The sequence below is a fragment of the Hippocampus guttulatus genome, chromosome 2 (assembly GCF_054856545.1).
Source record: "Hippocampus guttulatus isolate MCC_2025c chromosome 2, RoL_Hgut_1.0, whole genome shotgun sequence".
NCBI classification, from domain to species: Eukaryota; Metazoa; Chordata; class Actinopteri; order Syngnathiformes; family Syngnathidae; genus Hippocampus; species Hippocampus guttulatus.
The window spans coordinates 21,957,909-21,973,353 of NC_141262.1; the positions used below are offsets into that span (position 1 = coordinate 21,957,909).

At 47.6% G+C, this 15,445-nt stretch overlaps 2 protein-coding genes across 6 annotated transcripts in view; both read right to left on the reverse strand.

Moving 5' to 3' along the window:
* Nucleotides 1–1,575: 1,575 nt before the first annotated feature.
* On the reverse strand, nt 1,576–11,482 carry LOC147208914 (actin-binding protein WASF3). Of its 4 annotated transcripts, none has more exons than XM_086101898.1 (11): nt 11,332–11,482; nt 9,176–9,309; nt 8,213–8,347; nt 6,642–6,795; nt 6,440–6,557; nt 5,953–6,021; nt 5,542–5,586; nt 5,303–5,436; nt 4,946–5,230; nt 4,455–4,873; nt 1,576–3,669 (listed from the first exon to the last, which is right to left on the reverse strand). In XM_086101898.1, exons 2-11 carry the CDS (start codon nt 9,306–9,308, stop codon nt 3,512–3,514), a joined length of 1,650 nt encoding a protein of 549 aa, XP_085958024.1. In that variant the 5' UTR covers nt 9,309; nt 11,332–11,482; the 3' UTR covers nt 1,576–3,511. The 4 variants fall into 4 exon arrangements, with proteins under 4 accessions (XP_085958024.1, XP_085958013.1, XP_085958043.1 ...); XM_086101887.1 differs by having other exon boundaries at nt 5,542–5,589; XM_086101917.1 differs by lacking the exon at nt 5,953–6,021.
* Nucleotides 11,483–12,717: 1,235 nt separating this feature from the next.
* htr2cl1 (5-hydroxytryptamine (serotonin) receptor 2C, G protein-coupled-like 1) overlaps nt 12,718–15,445 on the reverse strand; it is a 53,301-nt gene continuing 50,573 nt past the window's right edge. For both annotated transcript variants that reach the window (XM_086101938.1, XM_086101928.1), the window contains one exon: nt 12,718–15,424. In XM_086101938.1, coding sequence (XP_085958064.1) covers nt 14,852–15,424 — 573 coding nt within the window. In that variant the 3' untranslated portion in view covers nt 12,718–14,851. The remainder of the gene's footprint in view (nt 15,425–15,445) is intronic.

The window sequence follows — 15,445 nt, forward strand, 5'->3', positions numbered from 1 at the left end:
ATTTGGACTTGTAATGACAGTCTTTTCACCGCCAGGTGGCGCATTGACTTGAAGTTGCAGAACACAGGGGGGGGGGGGTCTTATCGACCACCTCAGACCTCTGTATCGCTCTACTTCTACTGGTCTGATCACAACCCATCTGCAGCAATGCACAGGCTAAAATAGGTAATCAACAACACTGTTGTCTTTTAAAAAAGTATATTAATACAGTACGTTCATGCTTTTGTTCTGTTGATGTTTGATATGGACTGTCAACAAATGCATTTTTTTTTTAATGTACCATAGCTTGTGCTGACCTGGCCCTTCTGTCAAATTTTAAAAGTCAATGCGGCCCCCGAGCCAAAAAGTTTGCCCACCCCTGGGCTAGCACAAACCGTTCAAATGTTTATTTTAAAAGGGTGATTGATTGGAAACAAGAAACGCTTACAAAATCTCAATGTTGTTTAAAAGTGAAGACAATTGCAATTTTGGTATTGGAGCAAAACACAGAATTTGCTTTCATGGGCCACATAAAATGATGCAATGGGCTGGATCTGGCCCCTGCGCCTTGAGTTTGACACCTGTGCATTACACTGTTGGAGTAAACCGGCCTATAGAAAACGATCATAAAGACTTCGGGAAATGTCGACGGATAAACTTTGGTTTATGATGTTATATTTAATGTTACTTATGATCTAGTGTGCACAGACTAATCACAGTGCAGTTAATATTTTGAGTTCCACAACAGTTATGTTTTATTGTGTAGTAAATATGTAAGGCACGAGGTGTAAATTTGTTGTAAACAATACAACTGCTGGGGAAAAGCTCCTGATAGGCTTCCACTGTCATCCTTTTGTCTCCTGGGAGAAAGGGCTTGCCTGGCTGGCTGTGCCTTTGGACGGCCGTGGCCAAACCTGGTCACCCCCCTGCTGGCGCAAGATACACTTAATTTCCCATAATGGCTCAGATTATTTATTCGGGGGCGCTTGGCAATTAAAATGTCCTTCCTCCCTTGAGGGCCATCTAAGGGGCTCATTTCGCAACCATGTCACATGATCCTGATAGACACTAAGGGGCAGGGTGACAATGGGGGATTTGGGGAAAATATGTTAATTTTTCTGAACGGCCGGTGTATTTCCAGGCTGGTCTTGGGCATCACACACACACACACACACACACACACACACACACACACACACACACACACACACACACACACACACACACACACACACACACACACACACACACACACACACACACACACACACATCTTGTCGACAACGATTCTCGGGCCTATTTTTGTTCCCAACACGTCCCTGACAGACACACACGTGTGCATGTGAGCCCCCCGCTCTTGAACACCCTCACCAGGGATGAATAACGACTGGTTGCTGGGGAGGGCTTTTAATACTCAACACGCAAGCTGCAAGTCAATTAATAGAAAGAAAAATATTAAATGTGTGTAATTCATGTGATCAGCAAATGGTTTAATGGCAGATTGAATTGGTTTGTTTGGATTGACCTAGTTTTGCAGTTTAAGACTATTTCAAGTTGGGGGGAAAAACAGCAAAAACAATGCACAGAATGAAGACATCAAGTTGAGTATTTATTGTCTATAGTTGCATGCATACTTGCTTACAGCAAATTTCTCTGAATGATTAAGAATAATCTGACTGCAGCATCTACCCAATAGACGCGTACAGCGACAAGGCTGAAAACTTGACAAGCCCGTCAAACTTTTTCTCAGCAATACAGCCATCGAACTATTTAGCTCAAAGAGTATCACTCAACAGTCCATTTAATTCCACACATCTTTAAGTTGAGTCCTTTTCAAGAACTGTGCGTTTTCTGTTTATTTAACAGGAACCTATTATCACATTTGCAGTTGAAAAGAAGCAAATCCGTCAATGATTTCACTGTTTTACAAAGCACAATGTTTTCAGTCTTGGCCTAAAAATAAAGTACGAAATAATACTAGTCAATCAAAGCAGATGACTCACAGCAGCACATTTCAACAAAGCAGTCAAGCGAGAGCTAAGTGATGACGCCGTTTACTAAGAAATGCTGCACATGTGGTGAGAGTGCAGACAACCGAGCCTCCACAATGCTCATATTGGGTCGAGCGTGTGCCCCGTCGAGTGTCGAAGCCTTTACAAGTTCCGCAAACGTTCACAGCTTTGGATTGAGTACGAGAGACCAAAAAGTTACCTAGGCAATTTGAAGTTGGGTCCAAACTCGCTCTCGCGGAGTCTAAAGGATGGCTTCGTCGGTGCCGTCATCACTCATTGCCACCCGAAGAGACTTTGGGAGCTTTTGTCACTTAGTTGAAATCTTGGTCACTTTGCATCAAAAACGCAAATGTTTTTTTTTCTTTTTACCGCTTTCAATTCACAATAACACAACTGCTCGCTTGAACTTAGTTCAACTTGTTATTTCGAACAACAGAAAAGACAAAATACCTTACAACAAAGTCACTGTACAAATGTTCACGTTGTTTTACTATAATACTTTCCCACCGCCAGGGGGCTCCCAAGTGAACGAGGAGTCAAAACGGATGGCGGTGAGACAGCCAATAGAATTGGCCAATTGCCGTCGGTAAGTCGCCGCTTTGCAACGTCAACAAACGTCAGAATGCGTCGATACACACGTGATTGGCTTCACGTGACAGGCGCTGTACACTTGGTGAAGAGTTTAGTTTAGTGTAAATGGAAAAGTGCTCACATGGGGTTACTGTTCCTTTTGCTGACGTGCAAACACCTGCAACCGTGCTGTCAATTCCAAGCTGGATGGACGGCAAAATATTTGTTTTGTTGGGAAGATGGGTGTTGTCAGGGGCAACCCACGTTTCCAATTTCCATAAGGTGTGTTCAATCATAATAATAATAATATCCATCCATCCATCCATTTCCCGAACCGCTTGATCCTCACTAGGGTCGCGGGGGGTGCTGGAGCCTATCCCAGCCATCTCCGGGCAGTAGGCGGAGGACACCCTGAATCAGTTGCCAGCCAATCATAATAATAATAATAATAATAATATAATATAAACTGTTCAAAGGTTTGGGGCCAGCCGGACAATTTCATAATTTCCCTGAAAACAAACTGTTGGAAAAGAGGAAGCATTTTGGAGTCTGGGGAACAAGAAATGATCTTTGAAAAAAAAAAAAGCACTGATATGAGCCTGGAGATAATCAGCGTACAATTGTCACCCATTTATATGCATTGGGGGGAAAAACATTCTGAATTTCTCAAATTCTTTAAAAAAAAACAGGGATAATGTGTTGGGGCAGGGGAAATGGAGGTGGAAAAACTAAAAGCAAAAGAAAAAATAAATCGACTGATATGTGACTCCTCGGGTGGCAAACCACAGGTATGCTGGGGCCAACTCTATTTAATATTATCTGCATGGAAGAAAACTAAGTGCTTTTCATTGCCCCCGCAAAACATGAGCTCAAACTTTTGAACGGTTGGTATTTAAAGGAGAAAACCTGTCGACAACGTGCGCGGCGCCTCACCGAAGCAAAACGGATTTTTAGTCGGACCACTCGTTCTCATCCAGCTCGGAGTCGTCGTCGGACTCGCTGTACTCCACGGCGATGCGTCGGGACAAGATGGTGGCCACATCGTTGCCGACCGGCTCGCGCTTGGCCTCCTGCTCCCTCTGCTCCTGCACCTTCCTCAGCTGGATACCTGGAAGAACAAACCCATTAGCACGCCACGTGTCCAACTCCAGACAAGAAAAGGGCCCGCCACCGCCAAAATCAGTCAAGTGTGTCGACTCTTAACTCCTTCATTCCACAAGACGTACTTGTACGTCTTTTTAAAATTAGGCCCCGCCTACCAAGGACGTAGTTGTACGTCTAAGTCTTTTTTTTGCGTCATAGAGAGGAGGAGGGTCTGATGCAATCTGTGAATGAGAATAAGCCGTTTGCATTGTAAATCATGTAAAAAAGCGACCAGTAGGTGGCAGTGGTGCCTCACGTGATTGAATTTTACAAAAAGCTCTTTTTCTCCGTTTTTTTGCCCAGGAATCGCCATTTCCATGAAACTTAGCCATTTTGTAATGCCGATTACTGAAGAATGGAAAAAGATAGAAACTATTTATTTTTTCTGCTGAATGAAGAGAGTCCAAACTTTATTTTGGTAGGCTCCATGTTTATATAGCATTAGAACCAAATATTCTGTGGGCCTTGCAAGATCAGTCAAAATCCAGTAAAATGCTGGGATTGAGGGGGTTGCTCCAGTGAAAATGGCTGGCATTGAATGAATTAATGGGTTTCCAGACCAAAATTGCACATTTTCTACACTTTTAACATCTCTTACAAGCATTTGTTTTCTCCACATTCCCTCCACATGAATTCAACAAAAATTGTTTTCTTCAATTTGATCAGAGAATTAAAGTCCTAATTTAATGAGGTGACGTGCACTCTGAGGGAAAAGCCAAAAGGACTCCGGCCTCTGTGAAGTAGACCCACCTCTTCGGATGGCAGCCAGCAGGTCGGAGCGGGCGTCGCTCATGGGGATCATGCCCAGCACGGCGCCCTTCCTGGCGGAGGGCGCGGCATCCGTCGCCGCTTGACCCACAGCGGTGCGCGTTGGCGAGGGGTGCGCCTGGTGACCCATGGAGCCGCCGGGCGGAGGGGGCGGCGGAGCGGCTGGTGGCGCCCCGGAAGGAGGGTGGGCGGGAGAAGGCACGTAGTTGACGGGGGGCGGAGGAGGGGAGGGCGAGTAGGGACGGGAGAGGGCAGAGGAGGCGGGGAGCACGGCCGAGGTGGCGCCGCAGGGCGGGCCCGGCGTGTGGTCGAAGGCGGTCTGAGCGGAGGGGATGGTCGGGGGAGGCGGCGGGGGCGCCGGTGGGATGTAGTACTCTGGAATCGTGGAGGGCTGGCCGCCGCTGTGGGGACACAAAGCCATTCCAGAGGTCAGACGTCAGGCACGGACTTGGACGAGCGGCAAGCGAACATACCCGTGGCTGGTGCGGTAATCCTTGAGCGGCGGTTGCCTGGGCCCGTTGACGGTCAGATCGCCGGCCGCCTGGCTCGCCTGACCCGATGGGGTCCGGCCCAGGGAGGCGGCGTGGCGCCCGGCCGCCCCCACCCCTCCTGCTGGCTGGTTGGCCGGCCTGAGCCCCCGATCCAGAGACTGGGTCTGGGCGGCCGCACCCGAGTGGTCCCTGTTGTGGCGGTCTGTGGCGGAGGCCTGGGTCGAGGGGTGGCTGGGACTGGCGGGGTACGAGTCGGAGGCCGCGGACCTGACAGGGAGGGACGTCAGTTACGGGCAGCGGAGCAAAGAGGCTCACTCGGGCGGCATGTTGGCGGCGTACCTGCTATCAGGGGACAAGGAGCCCTCGGGGGACGTGCCATGGTAAGGGGAGGGCGTGAGCCTGGCATCGGGTCGGAACTCCTTGTCGTAGGCCAGGACATTCCACTCCTGGCGCCGGTTACGAGCCTTGCGCACCTTGGAGACAAAGACGTGAAAGAAAATGATGTGCGGTCCTCCTGGTGACGCATCCTCCAACACGTGCGAGGGTGTCGCCGGGACAGAGCTCCCGTCCTCACTGACCTTCTTCACTTCTCGGCCCGGGTCATCCACCTGCCTCTGCTGCTCCTGCTTCAAAGACAACGCGGACAGTTGATTACGTGTGCTGGACTTTGAAAGGTGAAAGAGGGCCCTGTCGCCAGGTCTACAACACACGCGCGCGCACACACACATGCATGCACGTGCAAAATGATCAAAATGACTCACTGAAGCAGACTTAATAAAATGAAAATCAATAAGACACAAAACACAAGCATGATGAGTGTGTGTGTGCTTGCAACATAGATCCTCAGTGACGTGCGTGGTTGTGTGTGTGTATATATATATATATATATATATATATATATACAGTATATATATATATATGTGTGTGCGTGTGTGTTGGTGGGGTGAGGGGGCATTAGAGGGAGAGGTCAGGGCTCAGGGTTGTCTTACAGAGATGGACAGGGGGCTCCTGGGTGGGGCCTGTCTGGAGTGGGACCTGTCTGGATGGGCCGGACAGCCCTATGGAAACACGGGAGACAACAAGCTGCTGCGTTAGACTGAGAAGACGGAGGAGGAGGAGGAAGAAGGGCCGAAAGGAGGAAGGCAGGGCAAGGCCAGCTTGCGCTGCAGATTGCCGAAAACAGCGAATGCCGGCGGGGACGCGAGAAAATGAAATGTGGACAAAGGTGAGCAAAGGCTTCCAGCAGAAGCCGGTCAGGACTGGCTGAGGTCCGATAAGAATTCAGATGACTCAAATGTACAGCGCCGGCACCTTTCAGGAAGCAAGCGCACACGAGGGCCATCTGGCGCTTTGGTCACCGCCTGACCAACTTCTGCCACGAACGAGAGCAGCAGAAAAGCAAAAGGACGAGCACACCATCCAATCAAAGGCGGATGCACGCAAGTTGGGGCAGGCGGATGGCCGGCGGACGCTCACTTTCTGCCGCCTCTTCTCCTTGCGCTTGTCCTCGGTGGCCTGCAGCATCTTCTCTTTCCACAAGTTGAAGAAGTAGGACGAGTCCGTGTAGAACTTGAGCGCGTCCTTCTTGTCGTCTCTGTGAAGAGAGTGAGAGAGAGAGAAACACCGCTCACTCTCAGCACGAACAAATATGCGATGTACAGCCAAGATGTGCGCCCACCTGTAGGGGCTGAGGATGTTGAGCGGAGGAGGTTTGTCACAACGACGGTACATCTCCACCACCGGGTTGGGCACCGACGTCCTGGACACCACCTGCTGGTCTTGGATGGTACTGCTCTTGAAGGCCTTCCTCATGTTGATGTCCTGCAGGGACACTGAGGACGACAACACCCGCAAAGCGTCACACTCGCATCCAAGCGTTGTGCTGCTTAAAAAGCGGCGCAACCTGCAAAGGTTTGAGTGTGTGTGTGTGTGTAAATCGAGATTTAACACGGCTGCGACATTAGGGATCGCCAGATGGCTTCACACCCCCCCCCCCCGCACCACACGCACACGCACACTAAAACCCACTGACGTGACATATGCTCCCACCACTCACGTCTACATACTCGAATTGATATTTCAGGTATTCGTAATTTACTTCAGCATTCCTTTTTCCGACAACCCCACCTTGGAAAAGAGACGTGTCGTCCTTTGTAACTGCTTTGCAGGCGGGTTAATCCCCCCCCCCCCCTTGGTTCCCCCCACATCTTCAGAAGACGACGCACCATCAAAAAGATGGAAGTAGACAAGCGCGGTTGAGAAAATTGTGATTTCGGTGGCAAAACGAATCCGAATGTTGTTGGAAATGTTATTTCCGAAAATTGTTACTGTCGATAAGGTCAGCGACAAGACTGGCCAGTAGTGAATGCGTTGGGGCAGCCTAAAAACCACCTGTGACTGCCTTTCCTAAGTTTGCAGTTGCATCTGAAAAATCACAAACATGTCAAGTGCTTTTTTTTTTCAACATTGTCATTTGACAATCCCAACCTGTCAATTTGATCACATAAAAGCCTGCGGCAACCCGTGCTAGCTGGTTTATCTGACAGTCCACATTAATTTGGACTTAACTCTTTACTTACTCGTACTTGTACGTCTTTTAAAATTAGGCCCCGCCTACCAAGGACGTACTTGTACGTCTAAGTCTTTTTTTTGCGTCATAGAGAGGAGGGTCTGATGCAATCTGTGAATGAGAATAAGCCGTTTGCATTGTAAATCATGTAAAAAAGTGACCAGTAGGTGGCAGTGGTGCCTCATGTGATTGAAATGCATGCTTTTACAAAAAGCTCTTTTTCTCCGTTTTTTGCCCAGGAATCGCCATTTCCATGAAACATAGCCATTTTGTAATGCCGATTGCTGAAGAATGGAAAAAAGAAAAAAAATTTTCTACTGAAAGAAGTCCAAACTTTATTTTGGTAGACTCCATGTTGATATAGCATTCGAACCAAATATTCTGTGGGCCATGCAAGATCAGTCAAAATCCAGTAAAATGCTGGGATTGAGGGGGTTGCTCCAGTGAAAATGGCTGGCATTGAATGAGTTAAGTGCATTTCAGACTGACTTGAATCATTGCATTGACGTTGACCAAAGTCTTGATTCCAAAAGGATCTGGATTTCTATGCAGCCCGAGAATAGAAAAACTGAGATTTTTTTTTTAATTTGGACTCATCTAAAGTGATAGAACCTTGTATGGAGGCGCTCCCCTAAATGGCAACCACACACCGGCCCACACACACGTAGACGCACACGCACCTTCTTCCACCGTGGAGTCGAGCTGAGTGACTTTGACCGCGAGTTGGTCGACGCGTTCCTGCAGGCTGCTCATCCTCAGGTAGAAGCTGTTCGCTTCATTGAAGAGCTCGCCGAAAATGTCCTCAGCGTGGCGACCTGCACACACGCACGCGGGGAATTGCCATTGGATTTTCGTTGGATCGTGGAAGGACGCGTTTGTTTCTAGAGATCTCGTAGCCCACTTCACTTCGATGGATTTTATTGATGTGATTTCTTGATTCAACAACAAATGTGGCGCTAGGGTGTTACCTGTGAAATAGAAGTCAGCTTTCCCAAAACTGTCATGAGTCAGTTGTCATTTAGCAAGGGGCGGGGTTTACTTTTTCACAGAGGGTCGTTTTGGATTTATTAATTTTTTTTGGTGCCAAAATAAATGAAACTGGCATTGAGAAACTGCATTTTGCATTTCCTTGGGTTGTCTCTGTGTGATAACTGTCACACATCAAACTGTTTGACAGTTTGATGAACTGAAACCTTTCTGTGTGATAAATATGCAAACAGACAGAGAAATCAGGAAAGCGGCAAATACTTTTTCCACAGCACTCTACGAAGCAAAGCAGCGAGTCTGATGGAAAAGAGTCAACGTAAGATCCTTTCACAAAAATAATCCATACAAAGCTTAAACGTCCACTTCCTGTTTGTAGTCTCGTCCTGTTGATGGATCGTTGGCTGCGATAATGTCAATAATGTCAAAATGGGATCATGTTGATTCGCATTTATTGGTCCAATCACAGATCAAACACCTGTTTTGAGTTTGGTTGTTCGGCACCTTGTTGCCACACAGCACGTTTCAAAAAAGGCACTGAGCACTGAATTGAAACATTTGCAGAAGGGGGCAAGTTAAATTCATCTGTACGGGTTGCTGTATTTTTCTTTTGACTAGAATTGTTGACAAGACCAAAAGGAGCCATGCGTCATACTCACTGAGGCCTCCCAGCTGCTTGATGATGGCGGCGAGCGTGCTGTTGGTGACACATTCCAGCTCGCTGGTCACACCGTGCGGCAGCGCTCCGCGGCACAGGTGCCTCGGCTCGATGCTTCTCTTCACCAGCGGCATGCTAAATGCGCACGCAAAAAAAAAAAAGCATTTCGCATGAGATTGCGTGAAATTCTAGGACAGTGCCACTGGATAAGCAAACTAGAGGGTGATGAGATCAGAAGTTTAATAACAGAACCCCAGGGCTCACTCTCATTGCCACGTGGGTATTGAAGAAATTCAATTTTTGTCATCGTCATACGATTCTTTTTGACCTGTGCTTTGTCTGGTCCCTCCCCTCACCAAGGACCTGTTTGCCATGGGTGATCTGTGTCAGGGCATCAAGTCCTAGACAGCTTAGCCCCTTGACGTTTATAACCCTCATTAAAATCCCTCAAGGGGAATTTTAACAATGATGAATCAATAATCAATATTATGGGCAGAATGGAGGACCTTAAGTAAAATACTATTTTGGAGACTGCGCTGGCTCAGATCCTGATCAGTGGGAAGGAATGAGATGACGGGGATGGATGGTTGTCATGGCAACAGGTCTGGCTGTAGTCGCTAACAGGAAGGGACATTTGACGGATGGATTGTGTCGCATATCGACACCATTTAGATCTTTCCTCCTCACCATCACCATACAGGCTTTTCTGAGTTTTTTTTTTGTGCCAAATCTGCTACTTTACACCAAACAGAAATAATGCTGCTCTTGTCTCAACTTCCTCTAAAAAGGGACATCATGGTCAGTGTGAAATGCAGGCCATTGCAATTGTACCACTGGATGAATGGCAACAGAATAATGTGGCATCTGCCTTCACTCAGTAGAACATTTTTTTATTCTGCCTGTCACTACATTGCTAGATAGATTAAAAAAGATACAGTCACATATCTGGACCAATTACCGGTAAGTATCATTGGATCACTCCCTGTGGTGCAATGGTTAGGAATCAACTGTATGACCCAACGGACTGACACTAATGCTCTTAAGAGTCCGTCTGCTTGGCCTCAGCAGATGCACGTGCAAACAAGTCTCAGAAGTCGCTTGCCCCGTCACAGTAACGTCAATGTGGCCGCACAGACAAGTTCACAAGATTACTTAGGAAAACCACACTGGACTCAAGTGAGACTGAAGGAAGAAGAGATCATGTTCACTTGGTCTCCTGATTTTCCCATGTAGTAAACAGGTCAGCCAAAGCGGTAGTGGCCTGCCCCCCACCAGCACCGTCCCCGGCCCCTCACAATTGAATGTGTTGATCTCAGCGAGCCTGCAGCAAGTCATCCGGCAGAAAAGTGTCAGTGAGCTCGGGGGGCCCAATGAGGTCAACTGGGGGTGGGGGGGCAAGGTGGGTTTATTGGTGCGAATGCACGAGTGAGGGACGACCGGGCAGGCACAAGTGCCGTCTGACTTTGAGTGATTGTGACAAGCCTAACGAGAGCGAGCTTGTTTGCTCTCGTCTCGGCTTTTCCACCTCAAATTGGCACCAGTGAGCGCCTGTGCCAAATTCCAGCTCCTTCTGCCACAATTTGGTGACGTCAGCGCCAGAGAAATCTCTGCAGAATACAAATGTGCACGAGAAAAATGCGAAACAATTCCAATGTTTCTCACGAACGACGATCCTCGAGTGCAACACGATTGACACACAGCAGCATATCTTGTGGTTACCGTGGCAACCAGAACGTCCGAGAGGTGGGGGAGAGAGAATGAGAGAGAGCTCGCGGGAGGGAGGAGGGGTGGCAGGGGGTATTGGTGTCTTGCTAGAAGGCACATGGGGTAGGCAATCGTACATGTGACATGCACACACATGGGAAACAAATAAGTGCATGGTGTGTGCGCGCGCACACCCATGCCTTGTTTGGCGCGAGCTTTGTGCCGATTTGGTTGAGGCACGCACGTCCTCGACGCATGTCAATTCCTAAGACGAACACCGCTCGACGACGGTCACGCGCACGGAAGGCGTGGGGTCGGTGTGAAGGGGATGTAATGGGTGGGGTGAGGTGGATTGTCGGGGCCTTTGCGGTTGAAGCGCGTCTCAGTGTGGGTACGTGCGGGGCCTCAGCGTCTGCGCGTGTGCGTGTGCGCGCTCCCGTTTCAGAGACTTACCTGGCCGCCTGGCTTTTCGCTGATGCTTCCTTCTCAAGCCTTCCGACAATTCTGCTCGTCTCCTCCACTCAGTTAGCGGCGTCCATGTTTTTGGGGGAATCAGCGGATGGACGTGCGGACTGATGGAGGATCGACTGCCGCTAGACTGCTCGGTTGTGGTTTCCACGGTAGCGACGTCGACATGACAAGCATCAAGCTGCCCTGCGGTGAACCAGACACAACATCCGGTATACATTCCACAATAAAATAGAGTGTAGAAATGATCTACCTAAGATGGTGAATACGGCGAGCACATTTGTTTCATTATTTGTATGTCGTTCAAGTGCCAACGAACAAAATTAGGCACAACAGTGCTTTTTTTGCACGTAGTGCGTCTTATTTCATCATTGTACTCATACCAAAATAAACATCTTAACGTGTTATTTTTGTGTGTAGGTAGATTCAATTTAAATTATTTGAGATCCTCTTCATGGTTGTTTCTCAATACGAGTATATGTGTGATGACTGCAGTCGCCGTCCTTCTTTCCGTCAAACACCGCATACGCGTGAAACTCTGTGACGTCGGCGCTGCCTTCATTTATGGAGGCGTCACTTCAAATTGACGTCGCGTGATTGACGTGTGTGTCAAATGATTCTCCGAGGGTTAATTTTGACTGCCACAAGCTTGAAATGTGAAACTATACGTTTAATTTAAAATCCGTAGACACGTCACGTGCTACCAAGAGGCATATGTCCTGTCGCCACGTGGTGTCGTTGTTGCGTTACAAGTAAATCTTCGCTTCGCTCTCCGAGGTACTGATCAGCCTAATTATTTCCTGGCAGAATGAATTCAAGATGTTGCAAGACATCTCAGTTTTTATTTTTAATTAGAATATGCATAAAAAATTGTGAGGATTAAAAAAACATTTCAGATAGTCATTTGAACGTCGTAAGGTATCACACTATTTGTATTATTTAGAAATAACATTCATTCAAATACCTTATGGATTTGTTTTTAAATAGTTCTTGTGTACATTGCCTTTAATATTTATCTTTCGTTGTTGAATTTTGCTTTTCTATTCTTTGTGTCACTGTGTGGGGGGGCTGAGGGCAGCGGTTTGGGTTGCAAAATCAACCCGGTGCTCAGAGTTGCCGTTGTTTTTACTGTGCATATGCCAAATAAACATGTGGAATCTTAAAATACATCTGAAATGTAGACTGTTTCTTGGAAAAAAATATTTTGAACAGCTTCGCAAAAGTTGACATACAGCATATTGAATCGTTTTTTTCTTCTTTTTTTTAACAGTGACGTAACACACCCCTTTTCCGTAGTTCTGTGTGACCCTCAGTGGACAAAGTTTGGACTGTTGAGTTGGACAAAAGTCAAAAGACATGTGGCTATGCATTGGATTTTTTTTAATCAAATTGCAGCACCCCGCTTGAAAGAAACAGAACACGTTATTTGCCCGGTGACTGATTACCGTCAAAAGAAAAAAAAAATGCTGGCGATTTCCTGGTTGTTTACAGGCAGAGTTGAGGATATATTTGGGGACGCGTAAAAGTGTAGCCATGCTCATATGCAAATGAGTCAACATTTCAAAACGAGATTGTGATGTTATTCAATCTTTTTGGCGGGTTATACTGAGGTCAAACATCCCACGCAGCACCTTGAGAGACAACAATACAGCTTCATCTTGCGCAAAATTGTTGTTGCCTAGCAACAAAAAGTCTGCCGCAAGTTTCCATTCAAGGACACACGCATGAATACTCTTCTTACTAACTGGAAATATATCTTCTCTCTGTCTCTGATGACAGACACGCGAAGATCTCAAATCTCCTTTCCTATCATGATAAATCTTCGGATCACTCTTTGATGGCATAGATTCGGATGTCTTCCCTCAAATGGTTAAGATCAGTAGATCTTTTTGCGATGACAAGACATTAGGATGGTTTCTCAGAATAGACCATTTTGGATCAAATCAAATGTTGATCACAACTTCCAAGAGGCTTTGACATACTCGCCCAACTCTGCCAGTAAACCTCTCCCTGTACGTCGAGACAACGGTCGAGGACCTTATCGTGAGCTCCGTCGCCCGTGCGTCTTCGACCGGACGGGATAAGATGGGACCGGCCAGGCCAGAGGCCATCGTGGTCCAAACATACACACTTGATATGCTCAAACCTCATAACCTCATGTAAAAAAAGCGCGTTGTCGGAAAATGAACGAGGCCGACCTAGAAGAAAATGTCCATGTTCATCCTTGATTGCATTCAAAAAGCCTGTGCTAATATGATATAACCTTTGACCTCTGGGCTTCCAATTTCAACTTTGAAAACGCGACTGGATCACATCTGAGCAAGACCTACTTTGTATGTATGTGTCATCTTCTCTCTCACAACTCAGTTAAAGTCTGGGATATTTGGCTTTCAGGTGAAATTTCAGGACGAGCCTGAAATGTATTCAAATCTTTGCAGGCGAACTTAATATGACCTCCTCTTAGCTTTTGAATTCACAAGTCCAACTGTTAAATATTTCAGTACTTTTTTCACAGGTTGCTGTTATCTAACTAGGAGCTTAACGACAAAATTCACAACAGGCGTTTGATCCTTGAATCGACCAATCAATAACCTGGTTCAATTCGAGCTGTGTGTTTAAAGACATTTTGACATCATGAAACCAAGACGACACCTGACAATGGATCACCAGTACCTTGTGCCATTGTGATGCTTCAAACGGAACGTTCTCAAACGAAAGTGGCCACTGAGCTTAGAGTGTCACAGAGTGTCATCAGCAAGTTGCAAAAGAGATATCGAGAGACTGGAAGAGTCACGGAAAGTCACAACAATGCCAAACAATGATTGGGAACGGCTTTTGGAGACCGGTGTACCTCAAATGGAATGGCCTTCACTTTTAGCTGAGTGGCCATGTAGAGCCTTGAAACTCTGCACCCGACCTCAATGACCTGAGGGCTGCCCTTCAAGAAGAGTGATATGATATCAATGTAGGGTGACCTTTTTACACTTTCCATCAATTTCACCTGAAAGCCAAATACCCCTAACATTTTGTGAGTGGTGTATATATTATTTTTAGATATCATTCGACTTCAACACCCCTGATTTAAATGACCAATTCATCAGCACACACTGTAGAAGCCTGAAACGATCATGAACAATTGAATCAGTTGTGTTGGAGTAGGGCGAGATCTAAAACAGGCATGATATGGCTCTCGAGGAAACCAGACTTCCCTACGCTTGGCATCTGTGTGTGTGTGTGTGTGTATGACAGACACGCGCGTGTGCATGCATGTGTGAGCGTCTAAACAACCTAATCATTTCGAACTTTAGTTTTCTTTTCTTTCTCTTAAAACACACGCACCACACAAACACACACTTTTTCCAGGGCCCACGTGGCCGCTGGATGGCGCTGTCAGACCAGCGGTTGTCTTTTTACATTCGATTTCGGGGGTTCTGCTGGCTCCCAAGACCGGGATGAGAACCTCCTACACGTTTCAGGCCGAGCCACAAGTCAGTGTCCAAAAATGTCACACGCTGCTGGTGTGAAACGCGGAGGCAGGGCTGGAGCTGATGAGCGACAGCTCCTGTTCCTCAGTATCGGTTTCGGAAAAGGCCCCGCCAACGTCGTGGCATACCGAGAGGCTGGGCGCCGCGCCTCTCCCCGTTCGTGTCCCTTCGTCAGTGACGCCCTCCGGGTCTGGCGTTGGCTGACCGCCATTGCGACAGTTACTGTCACGGCCCCGTTGGGCGCAAGTCTTCCTGTGGCCGTCCGACAGGAGCGGAGTGACGGCGTGCGAGGACGGCGGCGGGGCCAGCAGCGGGTTCTTCAAGACCTGTCCGGCCCCAACCACGTTGGGATTGGCGACCACGTTGTAGCGACAGCGGATATAGCTGGAGAAGGCTCTCCTGTAGGTCTTGTTGAAGAGCGTGTAGACTAGCGGGTTGACCCCGGACGAGATGTAGCCCACCCACACGAAGACGTTGAGGAGCTCGTGAAGCAGAGACTCTCCACAGGAGGCGCCGCACAGCACCAAAGTGACGTTGGTGATGAAAAAGGGACACCACATGACAAGGAAGAGGAAGAAGACAATTCCCAACACCTGGAGGCGGACAGCAAAAAA